This window comes from Perca flavescens, chromosome 20, assembly GCF_004354835.1.
Source record: "Perca flavescens isolate YP-PL-M2 chromosome 20, PFLA_1.0, whole genome shotgun sequence".
NCBI classification, from domain to species: Eukaryota; Metazoa; Chordata; class Actinopteri; order Perciformes; family Percidae; genus Perca; species Perca flavescens.
Genome location: NC_041350.1, coordinates 12,653,769 through 12,676,728, shown reverse-complemented (window position 1 = coordinate 12,676,728; position 22,960 = coordinate 12,653,769). Strand labels below are relative to the sequence as shown.

The 22,960-nt window shown below is 42.8% G+C and overlaps 1 protein-coding gene across 4 annotated transcripts in view; it reads right to left on the bottom strand.

The window, feature by feature from the left end:
• Positions 1 to 22,120, bottom strand: part of zdhhc14 (zDHHC palmitoyltransferase 14) — a 56,938-nt gene extending 34,818 nt beyond the window's left edge. For 2 of the 4 annotated variants that reach the window (XM_028566224.1, XM_028566227.1), the window contains exons 1-2: positions 21,495 to 22,120; positions 20,587 to 20,879 (exon numbers count right to left, since the gene is read on the bottom strand). In XM_028566224.1, coding sequence (XP_028422025.1) covers positions 20,587 to 20,828 — 242 coding nt within the window. In that variant the 5' untranslated portion in view covers positions 20,829 to 20,879; positions 21,495 to 22,120. The other 2 variants (XM_028566226.1, XM_028566225.1) reach the window with 2 other exon arrangements.
• Positions 22,121 to 22,960: the final 840 nt, after the last annotated feature.

Genomic DNA, 22,960 nt, shown 5'->3' with positions numbered 1-22,960 from the left:
CTGCCTGACCAGTAATGCTAGTAGTAAAGTAGTAAAAACCTGAAAGTTCAGAGTCTTCGAGGATTACTGGACAAACTTCAGCCAATGGCCTTAGGGGTATATGTCTGTCTGCCCAAATACAACCTGCTCTTTCAAGCATAAATGTGTACACAACAAGCCTGTACAAAACACTGAATGGTACTCAGTACTGTAATGTTTAAGAAGTGTTAATACCTGCGACTTGTTGCTTAATGAACAGTAAGTGGATATACAGAAGGGTCAGTCCTCTGTGTTGTAATCTGTTCTATTGAGATAATTTAGCATAATCCCATTAAACGTCCAACGGTGCAGGAGGTTATTACTGTAAATCACATTTATTCCCATAGAGGTGGGGCACAGGCTGCCACATCCCATTTCATTTGTTTGTCTCTGGTCTATTGGATTGAGTTTGGAGTCGGCCAAGATGTCCCTTTCCACACAAGGTAAATTAAATGAACATGGGGTAACCATATGTCTTCAGGGATGCTGTTGAGAAATGCAAAATAGTACTGTGAGTTGAGCCAAGGCTGTTGTTCATCAACTCATCTATTGAAATAAAGAGCCATATGCAAACCCCCCTTTAAGTTTTGACCCCTTTTTTGTGTGCTGAAAATATGTATCAAATAGTTTTATCAAGTGACTTTAGAGCAAATGTTTAGAATAATTTGAGTACTTTATATTGGTCCATCCCGAAAGTGGCTCTTTAAGTGCAAGTATAGGTGATTAGTTATTGTATGTAATGCATTACTGACTCTTGCAGGAGAAGCACCGTTTGTTTTGCAAGGAGGCTGAAATACATTGAATGATGAACAAAAAAGACGAAGCTGGTTGGTGGGATAGGCATTACCGCTATTCACTAAGTGCACTGGACTGCACTACATGATTGACTGCCATTTAAAAATCAATGCAGCGAAACGATGACTACAGATCATGAACGCTGAGGATTCTTAAAGTGACAGTGATAGCTATAATAAAGCAACAGAGGTCAACCATTGTGGTTGCCAACCATTCAATGATTCAACCCCATTTTATAACTAATGTTACAGAAATGCTGCACTAAAGCTTTTATTTGTTCATTTTTTACAAAAATGTCACACTTTACAGCCCTTCTTTAAAGTGCTTATATTATGCTCATTTTCAGGTTCATAATTGTATTTAGAGGTTGCACCAGAATAAGTTTGTGGTTTAATTTTAAAAAAAAAACATATATTTGTTGTACTGCACATTGCTGCAGCTCCTCTTTTCACCCTGTGTGTTGAGCTCTCCGCTTTTTCACTTTGTAAACCTATAACATGCACAAAAAAAAGATATATAACACAATAAAGTAAAGGGAAAAAGCTAAAAAGCATAATATGAGCACTTTAAATGTATCAAGGCAGTATGAGGTTTTTTCCCCCCAAGAAATATGCTAGATTGCTGATGGACATCGTATCACTATCCCACATCTAAATAGCCTTCAGATGGTAACACCTTGGATCTATGCCAACAGCATTTATTCTGATAAAGCAAGCCAAACTATATTTAGGATTGCCATGTTGGAGTCCATCAATAATAGCAAATTGGGAGGATGTGAATATGGACCTGGAGCATTTACTTAGATTTGGTGATCTGAGCTAATTAGGGATCTAGCATTATATGCACACACTCCCTGCTTTCACCTTAACTGCTGGAGATGACAGTCCTTCAGGCAGGGGGAAAGGTCAGCCAACACTTGACACACAAGCAAAGAACACAAAGGCTTACAAATGTATTGCAAATGTTTTATAAAACACAAGTGGCTGGCATTATGCCATATTCTCAGGTGCTTTAAATATACACCCTACTTGTAAGCTGAGTAAGCCAGTTCACTACATGTTTTTATTTAAATAAAATATATCTGAATCAGATCAATGCATGCCATTATCCCATCTGAGTGGACACTGGCCAGTCCCGCTGCTTCTCTACATCTGGAGTGAGACTGAACTAAGCAAAAAACACTAGGTTGTCTGGGACATCAGCAGGGGGCTGCAGGCAGGACAACACTGTGCAGCACAAACATTTCTCCAGTTAAAAACTCGCCTGGAGGGTCATTGTACTGGACACTTACTGTGACAATGTTCCATATACACAACTTATGTTAGATGCTTGCTAACCGGGCATCCATTTTCCATTCCATTTGTGATTCTTCCCCAGCTTCAGTCTTCTGAACTGGGCTGGGTGGAGACATCATTCAGCACCGTGTCCTGTGATTGCAATCTAATAAGGGGCATATTCCCATCTCTGGCTGAAGCAGTGCTACAGACCATATTTCTGCTTAGAATCTTCCAAATATTGCTGCCATTGTTTAGATAGAAAGAAGCTCTGTTGCTGCCTATTAAAATACTTTGGCAGCTAACATTAGACATGTTGAATGTATCCTTTGGGGTGCTATGCGTTTCCAAATGCATACCACACTGCATTACATATAGCAGACATGATTATACAACCAAGTAAGTGTATTGTCTCATAATATTACTTTTGCATATCACTATTGCAACAGTAATGTTTTGGTAATGTAGACTACGTTATACAAAGAAGAAAAAAATAGGCCTTAGATCAGTGATCAATAATAAGCAACGGTCACAACTGAGATTTACCTTGCAAAGAGCTGGTTGCTCTACTGCCAAAGAAGAAACAAAACGTATGTTTTCAGAAAGGTCAGTTTGCTTCAACTGGCAGAAAGAAAACAAATTACAAGAGAATGCAAGAAGATTTCTGACCATTTAGGCAGTGCTGAGAGGACAATTCCTTAAGAACTGCTGCAAAGAGATGACTACTCCAGTCATTCAGGGAAAGAAATCCGTTTTTTGTTTCCTGTCTGGAGGGGTAAATGCATGAAAAATGAATAATCATCATAATATAGCAAACACAACCCACTGTTCTGTTGGCTATTACTTAAACATAAATATCCACATTAAAGCCTGGAGGATCGGATTGGTGTTTAATGTTATGATGTTTTTTCATTTGTGCAAAGTTCCTGCTGGCCAAAATATCTGAACAGTCCTCTCTGTATCTACACCATGAAAATGTCTGGAAAAATTATTTCTTTTCCTATTGTTGTATTTATTTAAATAAATTATAAAGAGCCAGATTAATTTTACAAATTCATTAAACATTTTCAATAATGAATAACAAAAATAAAATCAGGGAAACCTTGGTGGAGCTTTTAGAAGGGTATAGTCCTCAGCTTGGCACAGTCTGTTTGCATCTGCCCCAGAAAAGCAGAAGTCTGATGTCATTATCCGACATCTATTCATCTACCCATTCAATCTGTCCTCTATTTTGTCTGATTGGTCACACATCATATTAATGAATCCACCAACTAGAGAGGCTAATGGGAAGTCACTGCAGTTGTAAAAGGCTTGGCAGAACTTGAGTGAGCGTGCTACATTTGTAACAATTAACCCGAAGCTAAGATTTGATTAGTTTTGAAGTAAGCAATGAGAAAGTCAAGGCCCCCACTGATATGCCAAATATATGCAAATGTCATTTAGAGCTACAAATTCACAGAATCGTGTGAATGACCTGCATGTTCTCACTTTCTGCAGGGAAAGCTAGAGCTATGCGCTCTCTTTCATGAAAACATCTTTCAAAACTTGTCATCTGGCAAGTGATGATAGAGATTGCTGAGGGAGGAGCACAAACCGCTGCCTCCTTCCTCAGGAGCGGTGTCTCAATGTGTCGGACATCAGGAACATAATGAAAAGGCAGTCGTGTGTGATAAAAAGTGACAGGTCGGTAGAAAAGGACAGAGATTAAACACTGAAGCCATTAGAGAGGGAGGATAGATGTAACATCAAGCCTGCCTCTTCTACCGTCATGGATCCATAGAGATATGTGGACGAGCTGCAGGTAGGCAATATATTGCCAGGTTAGAGATCCCCATATAGACAATGTCCCAGGGAATACATTTTTATCAGTCACTAAACATGAGCAGTGAAGAAAACGAGCAATTTCCACAAACATGTTTTCCTTTTAAGGAGACAAGCAAATATTAACAAGGAACTGGACATTTCCATAGTTACATCTTCATTTTCCTTTTAGTTTGATACTCATATTATATTGAACTGGGACTTTAGGGGCTTTGTTGCCATGGAGACAGACAGTATCCAATGTCAGACATGGTAAATTCCGAAAGGAAATGTGGTTACCCTGGAAACAGCCACATGAGTGAGCTGAAGCCTCCAAGGAAGAAAAAAAGAAAAGAAAAAAAAGAGAGACAAGACACAGACAGCATTATGACATTCATTACAGTCTAGGGCTGGGCGATAAAATCGTTTTTATCGATTAACTCGAATGTGTAGTTAACGTCGATTTGTTAAAATGAAAATCGGTTTTCTCCTTAACATCCACCGACGCTCCCCTCTGGGCTCCCGTGGCTCCGAACGGGCTCAGCCCACCCTCCGGCGCTCCCCGTTTGCCATAAGAGATACACAAACAACATGACAGTGACAGGGAGTAACATTAGTTCTTTTCTTAACTAGTTGTTTCATTACTTACTTAACCGTAATCTCTGCCGAAACGACCGGCAGCTCACGGTGCTCTGTCCCTGGCTGAGTCTCACCTATTTTCAGAAAACTGAACCACCAGCTACAGCTGACCTGACGGAGCACCATGTGGACCACCAGAGGTGGTGTTGAGGAACCCTGTTGCAGCTAAACACATCTACTAAATGCCGCCGATACGACCGAGCTGCGACAGAGGTCTGTAGCAGCTTTAAACAACTAGCAATCGCCGCTCTGTAGCATGGAGCTCTTCAACGTTTTTTTACCGCTAGTTACTATGAAGGAGCTTGCGACATGTATGCTACATTCATGAGACCATGGGATGTTAATGTAGGTTTAGCTACAGGTGAAAATAGGGGCAAGGTTGCGTGATAAAGTTAATGATTTGAACTTTTAGTGAGGAACGAGAAGTGAATTACCTGTATGTGTGGAAACAGCTTTATCTCACGCATCCGTTTTGTTGTTGTTGAATATATAGCAGTATTATATAATTTTGTCATTTTTGTCAACCAATCGGAATTTTTTTTTTAGGCCGTATCGCCCTGCCCTATTACAGTCCTTTTAAATGTCCCAACAAAAAATTTGGTTGATGAGGATGGAGACTGAATTATTGTTAGATTTCATTCAGAAATGGTGCCAAGACTTACATTGTCACTGGGTGCTGACCACAGAGTTGAGGACTAAGGTGGGGGACGTCTTTATATGTTCCTTTGGTCTAGGCATAGTCATACATTTCTTAGTTTTCAATCAGCAGGGGTCTCATTTATAAACGTGGCGTACGTACAAAACGGGGCTGAAAATGTGCATATGCCACTTCCCACGCAAAGGTTGTGATTTATAAAAAAACAAAACTGACGGGAGAATGTGCGGTCCTCCACGCAAACTCTGACCTATGCGTACGCACATTTTGGAGACAATGGGAATAGGTGATGCCGATGGTGAGGTGGTGAACTTAAGTCAGACTGCAGAAAGCAAATGTGGGAATAACGATTAGTCTTAATATGTTCAAGTATTGATGCCTCGCGCACATGCAGTGCTATTTGCACTTGTACTGAGTGATACTTGTTCCATAAACACCTTGTAAAATCCAACTCAAATCTTTAATAAAAATGCATTATTAATGTTTTAATCAGCGCTGTCTCACCGTCACATTGTCCGCTACGGAGTGAAGGAGCTTTGTGACATGATGCATTATCCTGCTGGAAGTAGCCATCAGAGGATGGGTACATGGTGGTCATAAAGGGATGGACATGGTCAGAAACAATGCTCAGGTAGGCTGTGGCATTTAAACAATGCCCAATCGGTACTAAAGGGCCTAAAACGTGCCAAGAAAACATCCCCCACACCATTACACCACCACCACCAGCCTGCCCAGTGGTAACAAGGCATGACGGATCCATGTTATCATTCTGTTTACGCCAAATTCTGACTCTACCATCGGAATGTCTCAACAGAAATCGAGACTCATCAGACCAGGCAACATTTTTACAGTCTTCAACTGTCCAATTTTGGTGAGCTCCTGCAAATTGTAGCCTCACTTTCCTATTTTTAGTGGAGATGAATGGTACCCGGTGGGGTCTTCTGCTGGTGTAGCCCATCTGCCTCAAGGTTGTTCATGTTGTGGCTTCACAAATGCTTTGCTGCATACCTCGGTTGTAACAAGTGGTTATTTGAATCAAATTTGTTCTTCTATCAGCTTGAATTAGTCAGCCCATTCTCCTCTGACCTCTAGCATCAACAAGGCATTTTCTCCCACAGGACTGCAGCATAGGGCTGGGCGATATATCGATATTAAAAATATATCGATATATTTTTAAATGAGATATGGAATTAGACCATATCGCATATATCGATATAGTTCAAATGTGATCCTTGCTCCCATAGATATATACACAGATGTCGCCTTGAGGTTCTAAACATACGTCAAAACCGCCGCCATCTTGGAACAGGGGTGCGAAGCATTCAGATCAACGCTAAAGATGCCGGACTTTTGTACTGCTTAATGATGTTCGATAGAGGAAATGAAAAGAACAAACAGCAATGAATAACATTTAACAGGTGACAATGTGTTTTATGATTATGTATGCCGCCTTCGACCAGCAACCTGAGCTCCGGCGGCAGCGGGAGGCGGAGAGCTCCGTGGCCGGCCGCAGCGTCTCTTCCCCCGGGAAAAACACAGCTTTGCCTCGCTGCTGCGCTCGGTCCCCGCTGATCCAAATCGGACCAGCCAAAGACAGAGTGGTGATCGGTAGGATCTTACACGTAGTCCAGGACGACCTGTATGTCGATATCTAAGTTTGCCGGCGGCAGGCGGACGGAGAGAAGCTACAGCGGGGCAGCAGAGACCGTCTGCAGCTGCAGGATCTGGAGCTCAGTGCCCGTTAAAATGACATGTAACGCATAAATACATACAGAAATAAATAGTGGAGGAATGAGCCTGGACATTTCAGTCTGTTTTAAACTTCACCTTGAAGCAGAAACTCTTAGTTCAGAAGGGTGAAGTTTCCGTTTGGACTCAGATCTGTGAACCGATCATAATAAATATTCTTTGTATTAACACATTAATTAGTTTCTTTGTTTTGTAGTCGATAGTTCATCTTTTAGTTTACTTAAGTGGAAGCAGTATCAAGTGGAAGAATGGGACTATAAACCTAGGCTTACAGGCATGAGGCATTACATTTTGAACAAAGTAGATTATATTAATATCAAAAGCTTAATTGACCTTTGGAACGAATCACAAATATGGAGCTTTGATTTCAAAAAGGTACTCCTGTTATACAGTATTTAGGTTTACATTTTATTGTTATTTGAACAGCTGAGCATTTAATCATGAACCAGGTGAAGAAACCGGTTTATTATTTATTTGATTTTGCAACTCCATCCATCCATCTTCGTCCGCTTAATTGTCGGGTCGCTGCGGGAGCAGCTCAACAGGGGACCCCAAACTTCCCTTTCTCGAGCAACATTAACCAGCTCCGACTGGGGGATCGGCGTTCCCAGGCCAGGTTGGAGATATAATCCCTCCACCTAGTCCTGGGTCTTCCCAGGCCTCCTCCCAGCTGGGCGTGCCTTTGCCCAGGGGGCATCCTTACCAGATGCCCGGCTCTCCGAGCTCCTCACGGATGACTGAGCTTCTCACCCCATCTCTAAGGGGAGACGCCAGCCACCCTCCTGAGGAAACCCATTTCGGCCGCTTGTACCCTGGATCTCGTTCTTTCGGTCATGACCCAGCCTTCATGACCATAGGTGAGGGTAGGAACGAAAACTGACCGGTAGATCGAGCTTTGCCTTCTGGCTCAGCTCTCTTTTCGTCCTGGCGGTGCGATAGATTGAATGCAATACCGCACTTTTGCGCCCGATTCTCCGACCAATCTCCGCTCCATTGTCCCCTCACTGCGAACAAAACCCCAAGGTACTTGAACTCCTTCACTTGGGGTAAGGACTCATTCCCTACCTGGAGAAGGCATTCCATCGGTTTCCTGCTGAGAACCATGGCCTCCGATTTAGAGGTGCTGATCCTCATCCCAACCGCTTGACACTCGGTTGCGAACCCGATCCAGTGAGTGCTGAAGGTCGCGAGGCCGATGATGCCATCAGGACCACATCATCTGCAAAGAGCAGCGATGAGATCCCCAGCCCACCAAACTGCAACCCCTCCCACCCGACTACGCCTCGATATCCTGTCCATAAAATATTACAAACCAGCCCTGGCGGAGGCCAACCCTCACCTGAAACGAGTCCGACTTACTACCGAGAACCCGGACACAGCTCTCACTTTGGTCATACAGAGATTGGATGGCCCTGAGTAGAACCCCCTCACCCCAACTCCCGCAGCACCTCCCACAGTATCTCCCACGCCTTCTCCAAATCCACAAAACACAACCCGGTTGGGCATACTCCCAGGCTCCCTCCAGGAAGTGAAGAGCTGGTCCGTTGGACCAACGGAATCCGCATTGTTCCTCCTCAACCCGAGGTTCGACTATCGGCCGAACCCTCCTTTCCAGCACCTTGGAGTAGACTTTACCAGGGAGGCTGAGAAGTGTGATACCCCTATAATTGGCACACCCTCTGGTCCCCCTTTTTAAAAAAGAGGAACCACCACCCCAGTCTGCCACTCCTTTGGCACCGTCCCAGACTTCCACGCAATGTTGAAGAGGCGTGTCAACCAGGACAACCCCTCCACACCCAGAGCCTTGAGCATTTCTGGACGGATCTCATCAATCCCGGGGCTTTGCCACTGTGTAGTTGTTTGACTACATCAGTGACTTCCGCCTGGGAAATGACAATCCCCGTTATCCTCCAGCTCTGCCTCTAACATAGAGGATTGTTCAGGAGTTCCTCAAAGTGATCCTCAGTGGAGGTCAACAGTGTCCCATCCTTACTGTACACAGCTTGGATGGTTCCCCTTCCCCCTCCTGAGGTGGCGAACAGTTTTCCAGAAACACTTTGGTGCCGACCGAAAGTCCTTCTCCATGTCTTCTCCAAACTTCTCCCACACCCGCTGCTTTGCCTCTTTCACGGCAGAGGCTGCAGCCCAGGTGGTACCCTGCAACTGCCTCCGGAGTCCTCCGAGATAACATATCCCGGAAGGACTCCTTCTTCAATCGGACGGCTTCCCTGACCACTGGTGTCCACCACGGTGTTCGTGGGTTACCGCCCCTTGAGGCACCTAAGATCCTCGCAGCTTCAGCAATGGAAACTTTGAACATTGTCCCTCGGGTTCAATGCCCCCAGCCTCCACAGGGATGCACGAAAAGCTCCGCCCGGAGGTGTGAGTTGAAAGTCTGTCGGACAGGGGCCTCCTCCAGACGTTCCCAATTTACCCGCACACGTTTGGGCTTACCAGGTCTGTCCAGAGTCTTCCCCACCCCTGACCCAACTCACCACCAGATGGTGATCGGTTGACAGCTCTGCCCCTCTCTTCACCCAGTGTCCAAAACATACGGCCTCAGATCAGATGAAACAATTATGAAATCGATCATTGACCTTGGCCTAGGGTGCTCTGGTACCAGGTACACTTATGAGCATCCCTATGTTCGAACATGGTGTTCGTTATAGACAATCCATGACTAGCACAGAAGTCCAACAACAAACAACCACTCTGGTTTAGATCAGGAGGCCGTTCCTCCCAATCACGCCTCTCCAGGTGTCTCCATCATTGCCCACGTGTGCGTTGAAGTCCTTCAGCATAACAATGGAGTTTGGAGCCCCATGCAGGACTCAGTGGATCTCAAGAAGGCCGAAAATACTCCGAACTCCTGTTTGGTTATGCACAAACAACAGTCAGGTAGGGAGGCGACCCTCTCGTCCACCGGGTAAACTCCAACACAGCGGCGCTCAGCCGGGGCTTGAGTATCCCCACACCCGCCCGGCGCCTCACACCCTGGGCAACTCCGGAGAAGAAAAAGTCCAACCCCTATCCAGGAGTATGGTTCCAGAAAGACTGTGCGTGAGGTAAGCCCCACCAGATCTAACGGTGGCGCTCCACCTCCCGCACCAGTTCGGCTCCTTTGACGTTTCCCCAGAGCCAGCGTCTGCCGCCCGGGTCTGGTCCGTCGAGGCCCCTGACCTTCACTGCCACCCATGTGGCATCGCACCCGACCCCAACGGTTCCTCCCACAGGTGGTGGGCCCATGGGCTGGAGATGGGAGCCACGTAGCTTGTTCGGGCTGTATGGCAAACCCGGCCACCAGGCGCTCGCCCGGCAGCCCGCCGTCTGGGCCTGGCTAGGGGCCCCGGGCTTCCTCCGGGCAGGGTCACTCCATCTCTACCTTGCTTCTTCATTGGGGTTTTTGAACCATTCTTTGTCTGGCCCCTCACCTGAGACCACTTTGCCTTGGGAGAGAACAAAGGACAACACAGCCCTCAGGTTCACAGAGACACACAAACCTTCCACCAATAAGGTGATGGTTCACGGAGAAGTGATTTTGCAACTGTCTCTATGAAACTACTTGTGACATGTCATATTTGATTTTGGCTTTGACTGAACATTTGCTCTCACTTTGCGGAAAAAAATATCGGGATATATATCGTATATCGATATTCAGCCAAAATATATCGGGATATGACTTTTGGTCCATATCGCCCAGCCCTACTGCAGCATACTGGATGTTTTTCCTTTTTCAGACCATTCTTTGTAAACCTTTGAAATGGTTGTGTGAAAATCCCAGTAACTGACCAGATTGTGAAATACTCAAACCAGCCCAATGGCACCAACAAGCATGCCACGCTCAAAGTTGCTTAGATCACCTTTCTTTCGCATTCTGACATTCAGTTTGGAGTTCAGGAGATTGTCTAGACCTGGACCACACCCCTAAATGCATTGAAGCAGCTGCCGTGTGATTGGTTGATTAGATAATTGCATTAACGAGAAATCTTACAGGTGGTCCTAATAATCCTTTAGGTGAGTGTATGTACTGAATTGGGTCCAGTAGAGAGGGCAACGCACCGAAACCATGCCATCCCGGTCCAAATACTGGTCCTCGCCACTCTGGGGGCAATCAACTGTTTTCAGAGGTAAATGTCAGACAGCTGTGTTTTATATAAATATTATATATAATCTTCAACATCATCACTAAGGCTTGTTTGGATAGCCTAAAATAAATGGTTCTGTTAAATCTTATCACATAGGTCTGGTATATTGAAGCGGTCCCCGAGTGCCGAAATGCCTGTCGTTTTGGACGGTATTATTAATATAGGCAGTCTATAGATCAGGTTTCCCTACACTGTGTGAGAACAGGCCAAATTTATCATTCAATTTGCAGCAATTCACCACCGTCTGAGAAGTTTTTTGCTTTTTCCCCGCCAGTCGTCATGATTCAGCATAACGAAAGAACAACTGCCAGGGTCATTAACATACTGATCAGCATTCATGAGGTGCTTTGCATTGACTATTTATGGTTAAAAATGGGCATGTACAGGGCAGAATAAGAGGCTGATTCACGTACACACACTTGTGGGTAATCTGTGATTTATAAAAGGAATATTGCTTGTAGATGTGCATACGCACGGTTTTATAAATCTGAATTTTGTTGGCGTACGCCATTTTGGGCTTTTGGGCGTACGTACACTTCTTTTTATAAATGACACCCCAGGACAGTAACTATGTAGGCTGGAACATTGGATTTTAAGTACGCTTTATATATATATATATATATATATATATATATATATATATATATATATATATATATATATATATATATAAAAAAAATTTTATTTAGGCCTAAAACAACAAATATCTAGAAAATATAGGCCTAGCTATGAATGACTGTAGAGACTCAGACCAATACTCAATGAAGTAACAAAACTGAAATCTATGCTCTTCACACTGACACACCATACCCTAAAAAGCCAATGTACAGATTATATACAGAGAACTCTGGGCAGGCAGAGCTATCATTGGTTATTGTGGAATCATCTTAAAGTCAACCAAACATTCAGAATGGAAAATATCAAAAAGAACTCATCTTGGAATGATTGTCAAAACTGTTTTCCAACTCACTCAAATTCCTGGAGTAACCGGTCAACAAAACAAATCATGTGTACGAACATTGACTGTACGTAAAGCCAAATTCAGAGATTACTCTGTGTGAATTATTGACTGCTGAAGGAAGTGCAATAAAACCATGATAGCTAATTCCTGGGGCAAACGCCATAATGAGATATGGTTAAGGCATCTGCAAGATATATTAATGCATGTCACTGTAGCGCAAAGAGTAGCATAATGCAGAATGACTAATGGACTTTAATCAGAGGATGATGTGATGATGGCAGCAGCAGAACACATTATGTTGACATAAGCAAAACCTAATGTTTGCTTTGTATTTAAATAAGGAATGCTCATTGCTTCATTATTTCATTTCACTGGGGGGATGTCACAGTGTCACTGCCAGCAGCACTTGGCACAGTTGAGCCTGTTTCAGAGAAAAGTTAGCGGATCAGATTATGTAATACACTACTGGTTTTGAATCCCATGGCCAAATTAAAGTATTTGAGGGACCAATATTGACACATTCTCCATGTTCTCTAAACATGGTTTAGACAGACATTTTTAATTCCATATTCTTCCTTAGGCATAATGTGCCCAAATTGTGTTTCCAAGTTTCACGATTCTCATAGATTCCAATGCAACAATGTAAATAATAGACTTTTCATTAAAGGTCCCATGACATGGTGCTCTTTGGATGCTTTTATATAGGCCTTAGTGGTCCCCTAATACTGTATCTGAAGTCTCTTTCCCGGAATTCAGCCGTGGTGCAGAATTACAGCCACTAGAGCCAGCCCCACAATGAGCTTTTCTTAGAATGTGCCATTTCTGTCTTTAGCTATTGAGGAGGAGGAAAGAGGGGGGTGTGCAGCCTTGACCAACTGCCACTTTGCTCGTTTGAAAGCCATGATGTCTCTCTCTCTCATGGGTGGGCCAAATTCTCTGGGCGGGCAAAGCAGAGAAAGGGGAGGTAACCTTGCTCCTTATGACCTCATAAGGAACAAGATTCCAGATCGGCCAATCTGAGCTTTCATTTTCTCAAAGGCAGAGCAGGATATCCAGGGCTCGGTTTACACCTCTCGCCATTTCTAGCCACTGGGGGACCATAGGCAGGCTGTGGGAACTCATATTAATGTTAAAAAAAAAACTCAAAGTGAAAATTTTCATGCCATGGGACCTTTAAGTAAGAAAAAGGTAACCCAACTTAAACTTAAAAGAAGTTAATCCATGCACAATCTAATAAAAAAACATGAGCTTTACATTCTCCAGACAAACAAAACACTTAAAACTTTGCTATTTTAGTAAATCCCAAAGGTTGAGGACCACAAAGACTCAATTATAGACTCAAGTTGCTAGATATCTCAGCCAAAGCCAACTTAAACTTAACTCAGCATTGAAATTCTCAAACAAGAAATGGGGCAGGCAGATTAAAATCAATCAATGTTTAGTTGGGGTGTCATGATTCTCCAAATCCATGATTCAATTTGACTTTCAATTTTATGGTCACGATTCGATTCAATCCGATTTAAACAATACATTATTTTCAGCATTGACGGCTATGCCATCGTTAGACTATTGAGTGTTTATGCGTAGAGATCAACAGATCATTAGTGGTTATTTACAAAGCTCATTGATAGATTTTCAATTTAGAATCAAAATTGTGACACCTCTGTTTAGCATGGGAATAATCGTATAGAACCAATCTGTACGAGTGCCCACTCAAATTGGTCTCTAGTTTATTTAGACGTCTCACTAAACAAGCACAGGAAGGAAAAGAGTCCTGTAAAAACACAATTTGATTCCAACAAAAATATTTTAATTCTAAGTACACAATATTGTCCCAAGGGAAATATGTTTCATGACACAACTTTCTATCTCTAGGCGTAACAAACATCATCATGCCAATAGGAATAATGAATATAAATTGAACTGAACATAAAAGCAGCTAGTACTGTCAACCCGCTAAATTCTGGTATTATTTTCAGCAAATGTCCTCTGTGTGGGACATATTCATTATTTCAACAGAATACCAAAGGTAATCTTTCTACCTCAATAGGGTCTCCCGAGGTTTTCCTACTCATTTGCCTCCCAAAGGGCGCACTAATCTCAACAACAATCCAATCCAGATTACCGTTATCACATTTCCCACTAAATCCTCTTATGATGCCAGCCAGTTTTTTAAAACTCAGCTGGGAGTTAAGCTTGGGGGACTTTCATCTCCGCTTGATGCAACTATGTGAAGCTCACAGCACTGCTCAATGGCTGTCCTTTCAGTGTCACCTGAGATAAACTGCACCCTTGTTTACTTCCTTCGTCAGCCATACAGCTTTGAAGGTGATCAATACCCTGTGAGCTTCAGAAAAAGGTCTGTCAAACAGTAGATCATCCATCCTCCAACATACACAGCATCTGGGCCTGCAATTCTCCTCAGTACTTGCTTGAGAAGAGATATAGTTTACCAAGAGATATTACTCAACAGTGATGCAGCACAAATATTTGAACATGTTTAAAATGTGCTTAACGTTGCGTTAAAAATGCATTTGAAGCACTTGGCTTTGTGGCATCTCACTAAAGTCCCATTACTCATCTGGGCTACATTGACAAGCTTGGTCAGCTTTGTCTTTTATTACATTTTGATGGCAAGCAAGGGCAGAGCATGGACCTCCTTGTAGCTGTAGGCCAAGTCATTTGTCAATCAAACAACTGAGCATGACATGCTTTTGCAAATATTTTTACTTTTGCCCAGACTACTTCATGGAATCATGATTTCCAGCCACCTTTCGGACAGGTGCCACAGAGGACTGCAGTGGTCGTGTGTGCATCTAAGAAATCTCCAAATCCGTTAGCATAACCTTCCAACACGTGCCATGCTCTCAATTACTCCTGGCACAGAGAGTGAATGTGCTAGCACAGGAAAGCTGTGTGACAAACAGAGGGTGCTGGGTCGATTGAAGGCTCAGAGCTAGTCAGGGAGAGGAATCACACTACAAATTTAGAATTTATCTTGCAGATGCCTTAACCATATATCTTTAATGAGGTATAAGGGATTTCTTTTTATTCACAAGAGATGACCAAAGACCACTTCTAAGGAACTTCAACTCTGCCTATTTGTATATTTAGTGTTCTTAAGAGGCCACTTTATTAAACCCACGATTAGCCTATGTCAGCTTAAAGTAGGGTTGTTTGATTACAATATCTGAGCAGTTTCTTTTCAACAACCTCCAAAAGCATGAGGACTGTTAACAGGATTACCTGCTAATGCAAAGGGACACTCTAAAAAGTACTTGAAGATAATTTATCACAAGACTAGACAGCATCTTGTGGGATGATCTACATGACAGTTGAAAAACCAGCACAAATACGGTTGTATATAAAGGGGAGAAGGCCAATAATACTATGTGGATTCAAAAAACATTAAGACCCTTAGTCTTTGTTAATGTACAAATCGTACAAAATGTACAACAGACCATAGTGATAAATAAAAAAAATAAATAAATAAAAACTCAGTAGCCATAATGCTTTCTTCATACCCATCCTTCACCTTGTCTCCCTTTTCACAGCAAAGTTTAATCATGCTTAAAAAAAAACTGCTGAGCTTTTAGTCGATCCTAATCGCATACTTAGAGGTTTATGAAGGGGGCACACATTCACATTCAGGCAACCTATCTCTCTATCCTGACGATCCAAAATCATGACTTGTACAAATGCAGATTGTCATTAGGCAGGTGCAAAATGGATGTGACCAGAGAGTAAGAACCCCCAATATGAAAGACGCCTGACTTGTAAAACTACATAATAATCAAAACACCTGATACACTGTTTCAACTGGATTATTCATCAAGCTTTCTTAAGACATTTCCGTGTTAAGTTAATGCAAGTTTGCAAGTAGGAACCCATCTGTCTTCTTTATAAGCAAAAACCATCTGATGGCACTTATGACAGGATCATTGTAGCAAACCACCTACCAAACTCGGTCACAATTTTCTGAGTCAAACCAGGATTTCTGCAAATCAATCTCTCCAACAGCCAAAAAGCGGCTGAGACAACTTCCCACAAACCAGTATTGCTGTAATTATTCTGGCCAAAAATGGAGGACTTCAGAGGCTTTTAAAAACTTTTGATGCAACTGCCGTCCTTTTTGTTATTTTGCAATAAACTGTAGTAGTATTTAAAAACTACCGGCAAGCAGAAAAAAAAAAAAAAGGTCATTGTTTAAAAAAACTTGACACTTAGAGTAAACATTATGTCCAAATGTTTTAGAGCAGAAAGTTTTATTTTGGTAAGTTAATGTGACTGAACAGTCTTGTTGTACTCTGTGCACACAAATAATTTCCTTCTGAATTAAGCCTGTCAGGCAGCCCACAACCCCAGGTAGATTTACTGAAGGACATAAATAAGATGTGACTAAACATGCAGGACACTTAAATCAAAGCCAAATGCATTCTTCTATCACTGGAACGGGCTGTAGCCTACATACAGTATGCCTATATCAAGTCAATGTGCTGCCCTGATCTCCTCCTCACAAGAGACTTAGGTTTCAGTGGTTTTTAATTGGAGAATATGAACATTTCTACTCCGTTCCGAGTGAAATGTAGTAGTAGTAGTAGTACTGTATGTGCAATGTCATCACTTTAAAAAGGTCCAGTGTGTAACGTGTTTAGTTGTTCATTATCAAAATCTGTGTTACCCGTTCACAAACTTGTCCTTTTTCATGAATATTTACCATCACCATCAATTCCAAGTATTCCTTTTGGCTTGAAATGTTACATTTGCATTCGCATGAACTGGGGTAGACGCTCCATATTCATGCGCCATCTTGAAATAGTTTAGCCAGTAAGGGACATACATGACATACTGCTCCGCCTTTCGCGTTTTTCGCTGTCACATGATACACTCACAAGTGCTGCTAATGGGTGTCATAGCTTCCCGGCCCCTGACCACACATATTCAAAATCCAAATTTCAGGAACTGGAGTCTTCTTCTTCGCCCAGAAAAAGAGCAAGAGACCGTCTTTTTGAAGCGTGAAGGCTACCGTAGCTGTAATACGTACTTTGAACTACGTGGTGCAAGAGAGTTGATTGCAATGTATGATCTCAACGCTAGATGGGAGAAATTCCTACACATTGGACCTTTAAGTATCAAAATGTTGCAGTACAGTTTGCAAGAAATAAGAAGATTAGGATTTCACTTTTACCAGTGAAAGAGCTGCGGGCGACAAATGTATGAAAATTAGATTAGATGTAAATGTTTCTATCATATGTGACAAAGAAAATAAGCAAATCCTCACATTTCCTCATGAAGGTCCTTCAATAATCAACACACGTGTAGCCACTATTCACTGCTTCACCAGTGTCACAGCCCAATAACTGATAACTAGTGCATTACATCTTATGTTTTTGTCCACCTCAAATACAACTAAATCCAAAGTGTTAAGCCTTCTCTCTGTCCAAAACTGTGGTTCTTAAGATCCATTTTCACAGCAAACAAAACAGCATAACAGAACACCACTTCAAACATCTGCCTGAGTTAACTTTTACAAGATATAAGGGAGAGAAGGCTACATGTGCAACAGCAGCACACATGGACGTCTTCGGGGAGCCAGCATCAGAATAATAAACAGACCAAAGTCTGCCGGTCGCTAACAAGAGTTTATTGTGCATGGCCGAGCACCCCTCAGACAGACAAAAAAAACAAGCAAAAGGAAATATGGAGATGTAGAAAGATCTCTGGTAAACGTTCTGTGCATGGCTCCATCCTTAAACACTCGCCATCTGTTGACTCCTTCTGGACAAAGCAGAACTTCATCTTTAAACAGATACGGACCAGGTGTCACCATAACACAGCCTAATTTGAAATACCATAATAAGATACAGAGGCAATTCAAAAGACAGAAGAGGCCCTTACAAAACTGAATGAGGAGCTGTTCTCCACTATGCTGGCAACTGGCGAGTGGGGTTAGAAAAACACATCCAATCGAAAAGCATCACAGTTAATGACAACAGAAGCCAATGTGCAGGTCTGCTGACTATCGCCCTGTCCGATAAATGTCTCCTTTCCGCTGATGGTAGTAGGATGGGGGGAGACAGTGAGAGAGAGGAAAGCCAGTATGACTCGGTCAGCCTGGGGGCAACGACAGTTGAACAGGGAGGACAGTGCTAAGCTGAAAAGTGGCTTTGTGGTTGCATGGTGTTCCTGAAAATGTCTCCTGTAGTCACAACAAACAGGACAGTACGCTGGGCCCAGTTTCATTGACTGGTCACAGTGTAGGAAATTAAGCTATCTGAGGGGGGAGAGGTATCATCAGGAAGCATCTGGCATCCTCCATCATGTGGGTGCTGCGGAATATCCATAATGGACACTGCAGTACGTTTCCCTCCCATTTAAATATTTTGTATCCACTGTTTCATAGTAAAAAGGGTTGGAAGTTCTGGCCTGCAATCCCCTCTTTCTAGCAGTCTGCCCTTTGGTCATGGGTTATGACTGTATCTCTGCTGAGGTGACAATGTATTGAAAGATGAAGTGGTCCAGAGGTCACTGCTGATAGACGTGTAGCATTGCGTCTCTGAAGGACTTCACACACAGGGCATACAAAAAAGAAAACAGACAGTGGTTTGGAATAGGACAGGTATACAAGATCCCCAAGTGACATCTTTAAAAGTCTTGTTTTGTCAGACTAACAGTCTAAAAGATATTCACATTACAAGGAAATACAGAGAACAGCCGCTATTGAGGAGGAGAGAGGTGGGGAAAGGTGGAGGGTGGGGGTGTGGCCTTGACCAACTGCCACTTTGCTCATTTGAAAGCCATGATGTCTCTCTCTCATGGGAAGGCCAAATTCTCTGGGCAGGCAAAACAGAGAAAGGGGAGGTAACCTTGCTCCTTATGACCTCATAAGGAGCAGATTCCAGATCGGCCAATCTGAGCTTTCATTTTCTCAAAGGCAGAGCAGGATACCCAGGGCTCGGTTTACACCTATCACCATTTCTAGCCACTGGGGGACCATAGGCAGGCTGGGGGAACTCATATTAATGTTAAAAAACCTCCTAAAGTGACATTTTCATGCCATGGGACATTTAATAAATAAGTAAAACAATTAGTCGATTGTCAAAATTATTGTGATTATTTTGCTGTTGATAAATTGATTAATCAATTAATTGTGTTAACAATATACATATCTCTAGAAAATAAAAAGGATATTATAGTAAGTCCTTTCAAAATGTTCTAAACGATATGAGGACACAATGTTTTACACACAAACATCACAAAGTAACAGTTTAGTTATAATAGTGCTTGTGTGCATACTAATTATGCATTCATCAACTAATCACTGTCTTTTGATTTACTCCTAGATCATTAAGAATCTTTGCAGTCCAGATATTGAACAGTAGCAAATAAACCACAGCACATATTTGCCTATTAAGCATTCTCTGGCTCTGAAGCACTTTAGCCTGATAAAGACTGTCCGACTGAGCTACAAATCTCATGATGGAGCAGGATTCTTATCTAGTATAGATGGGGCTTCTGAAATGACAGATGAAGGAGTGATTACCCTAATGAGGAGAGAAACAATGCACTCTCTCTCTCATGGTACAAACTCCAGCGCTCAGGTCTGTAGTCTACATGCTGTATCGTGCATTTCGGTCCCAGTGGGCCAATCTAGGACATCCGGGACAAGGTGAAGATGAAGGGCTGGATGAGACAGTGTGGAGAATTACAGTGTCTGTTGATTACAGGTTATTCTACGAGTGGGAGAAAGACAGAGGGCTCCTTTGGGGCTATTGGGAATGTGATTAAGGGAGTACAAGTGGCACACATAGGTGGACTGACACAATGAACTCTACTCTAAAAGTCATGGGTGACTGATTTGAAACAAAAATTGTAAGGTAAACCTCTACTAAGTCACCATATTGTCACAATTAAGGTCAAATTACTGCACAATATACATACAATCCCATTCCTGGCCATCCGGATGAGTTACAGAACAGCAACCCTACAACTGGTCAGGATTCCATAGCTTGCTCGAGGACACCAGTTAAATTAATGTTTGCCAACAGTGGTTTAAAGACAAGCCCTTGAGTTGGAGGGGACCCTCTAACTCCAAGGCTAGCATGCAAAAACAACAATGGTAAATATGGAACAGAAGGCTGTCTGCCCTTTTTTTAAAGAGGCATACATCATGCAAGGGCAAGTATAAACCATGGGCAAATTAAAAAAGGAAATCCACACCACAGAGTAGTTTACATTAGCAGCAGCCCCTGGCAAACACACACTGCTTTTATTAAAAGATACCTTAAATTTTATATCTTACTTCTTAAAAAAGAGAAGTCTGCCTAATCCGCAACCAGTTTGTTCTGACATCTCCTGAGCCCTGAGGAGATCATAGGAAATACACCCACTCCAGAGTGATGCCAGTGACATAACTGACCTACATCTAAACTTTTTCTCTGACAGCTGAGCCCATGAAATAAAATCCCTAATCCACAATGTTAATGTGGACATGTAAATAGCAGATGAAAGCACAAAAAGACTGAACATACATCATACAGCAATACTTACTCAAAGGTGAAGAAAAGTCCACAAGTCACGAGAATGAGGACAAGGGTGAGGTAGAAAACCCCTGTCTGCTTGGCCATCATAATCCTCCCATTGCAGTAAAATTTATTCAGACCTGGGAAGGACTCCCACTTCCTCATCTTTGGGGTCCTTTTCTTGTAAGGGGTCTCCATTGGTGTGGAGCTGCGAGTGCTTATTTGGCTGTACTCACACTCTCTCATGGACTCAGATACCCCGAGATGCATCAATTGCTGATTCAAATCTCCAGTTTAATAAATCCCGGGGCAGATGTGCCTCTGTGGAGAGAATAAACCAGTTGAGTTTACAGACTAGGATCACAACTTTTCAGACAAATGCCTGGGTGAATGTGTTTGTTAAAAAAGGTATTATGGCACACTTCCTTATATTAATAATATCTTTCAACCACCTCCACTACATCGAACGTTATGTAGCTAGCTTTTAAAAGATACATCTAGCCTCCAGTGAATTCGATGAAGCCACACATAAAGTCAGTACAGCAAGTTTAGCTAATCTGTCGTTAGCTAAACTTGGCAAATAACTTCACTGGCAGCAAACACATACCTTACCTTAACGTTAATAGCGCTTTTGTTAGCAAGCAACCTGGTTAGCATTTCAACTCAATCTAAAATGCGGCTAAGGCTAACACGGCTAGCAAGTTGATGAAATAACCTAACTGGTAAGTTAATGTTAGCACGTTGGCAAACTTTGCAATTAAAGGCTAGCTCGGTGGTGGCCACTCACAGAACTAGCTACACGCTTTGACTTGGCTGTTGTATTCTAACTTTTGCACTCAAGAGGAGCTCAAATGAAGCTTTGGGTGTGCACTTCGACAGCCCCGGCTGTGTTTTTCTGCTCTGCCTGCTGAAGCGACATTTGAAGCGCTGCCTTACCGAAGGAAAGTGCTGGTCGTCGTGCTGGGGTGTTGTCACTAGCTACTCCTTTCGTTATCCAGGTTTGTGACGAGCCGACGACAAAGCAAAGAACACCATTTTTAGAAGTTTAAGGGTAAAAAAAAAAAAAAAAAAAAAGAGTTTAAAATTGGCACCTCGTCGCCGATGAAGAACTTGGTTAAAAAAAGGGGAATCCAGAGAAAGACCGCACGACGGGGTGTTCTAGACGAGCTTCAGCATCCTGACTGGCGGCGGTCGCTCACAGAGACAGACACTACGAGTCTTTGCGCACAACGCGAACCAAGCACCTTGTAGCCATATGTCCAAGTGTCTCACAGCAACACGGCGAATAATCACCAGAAATCTTCACCATTCAGCCGCATTTTCGGACAAAAAGTTGCAGCATTCCCCAAGAAGCGTGAAGGCAGGCCAGTCGACAAACCTCCGTTCACATTGTGTCCTTCTCCACACAGTCAGTGCTGCCACCCTCGCAAACACCAAACATCAACATGGGAGCAGAGCAGCGCCTCCCAGCCTGCTCCTCCCCCTCCAAGCGAGGCTGAAGTCACTACTGAGGACTGAGGAGGTGCAAAGGGAGGACGAGCTGTAAAAGGGGTTCCCAAATCGTGGTCCAGGGACCTTCGGGCGTCCGTTAGGGGGGTCCCTACCAGCAGAGGCGCATCCAAGGGTGACACTGGGGTTTACTGTAGTCAGAGCACCAATGCGGGCCTGCCGTCACTTTTTCAAGTTGATCCCGTTTGAATTGAGCCAGTGACTACGTTTACATGCAGCCAATAACCCGTTCAAAACCAGAATATTAGCAATAACCCGGTAACGCACGGCCATGTAAACAAAAAAAAAAAAAAACCGAATATGCTCATATTTAAACCTGAATATTCTACCTGGGTTACCCCTTTTCTAACCTGAAATTTTGGTCATGTAAACGCATATCGGCATATCCCCATCAAAAGGAACTTGATTTGTGTTCTGCGCATGTTCTATTCGCAAGGAATCTTGGTCTTTTGAGTAGAGGAACTTCTTGTATGCGCCAGAAAACATAGTTATAATAATAATTATATACTATAATAATATAGTTATATATATATATATGTCAATGCAGAAAACCTGCGCGCAGTATACCGGAAGTAAACAAGAAGTAGAGGTAAACATGGCGAGACGCAGCACAGCATCACACTTTTGGAGCGAGGAGGAAACCAATTTATTTATTAGTGTGGTGAAAACCATGAATATAATGTCTTTTGTTGACGGCAGAAAGTACCGAGATAGTGAGATTTATAAGAAGGTGACCGAAAAGTTATTGCGTATTAATGTTGTCCGTACGTCCAGACGCTAACCGTGCGTCGCCGTTTACATCGGGATATTGCCAATTGATTACAAATTCCATGTATACAGGAGTAACTCTCTCTGCTCACGCATGTAAACGGGTTATTCCGAATGTTTCAGAA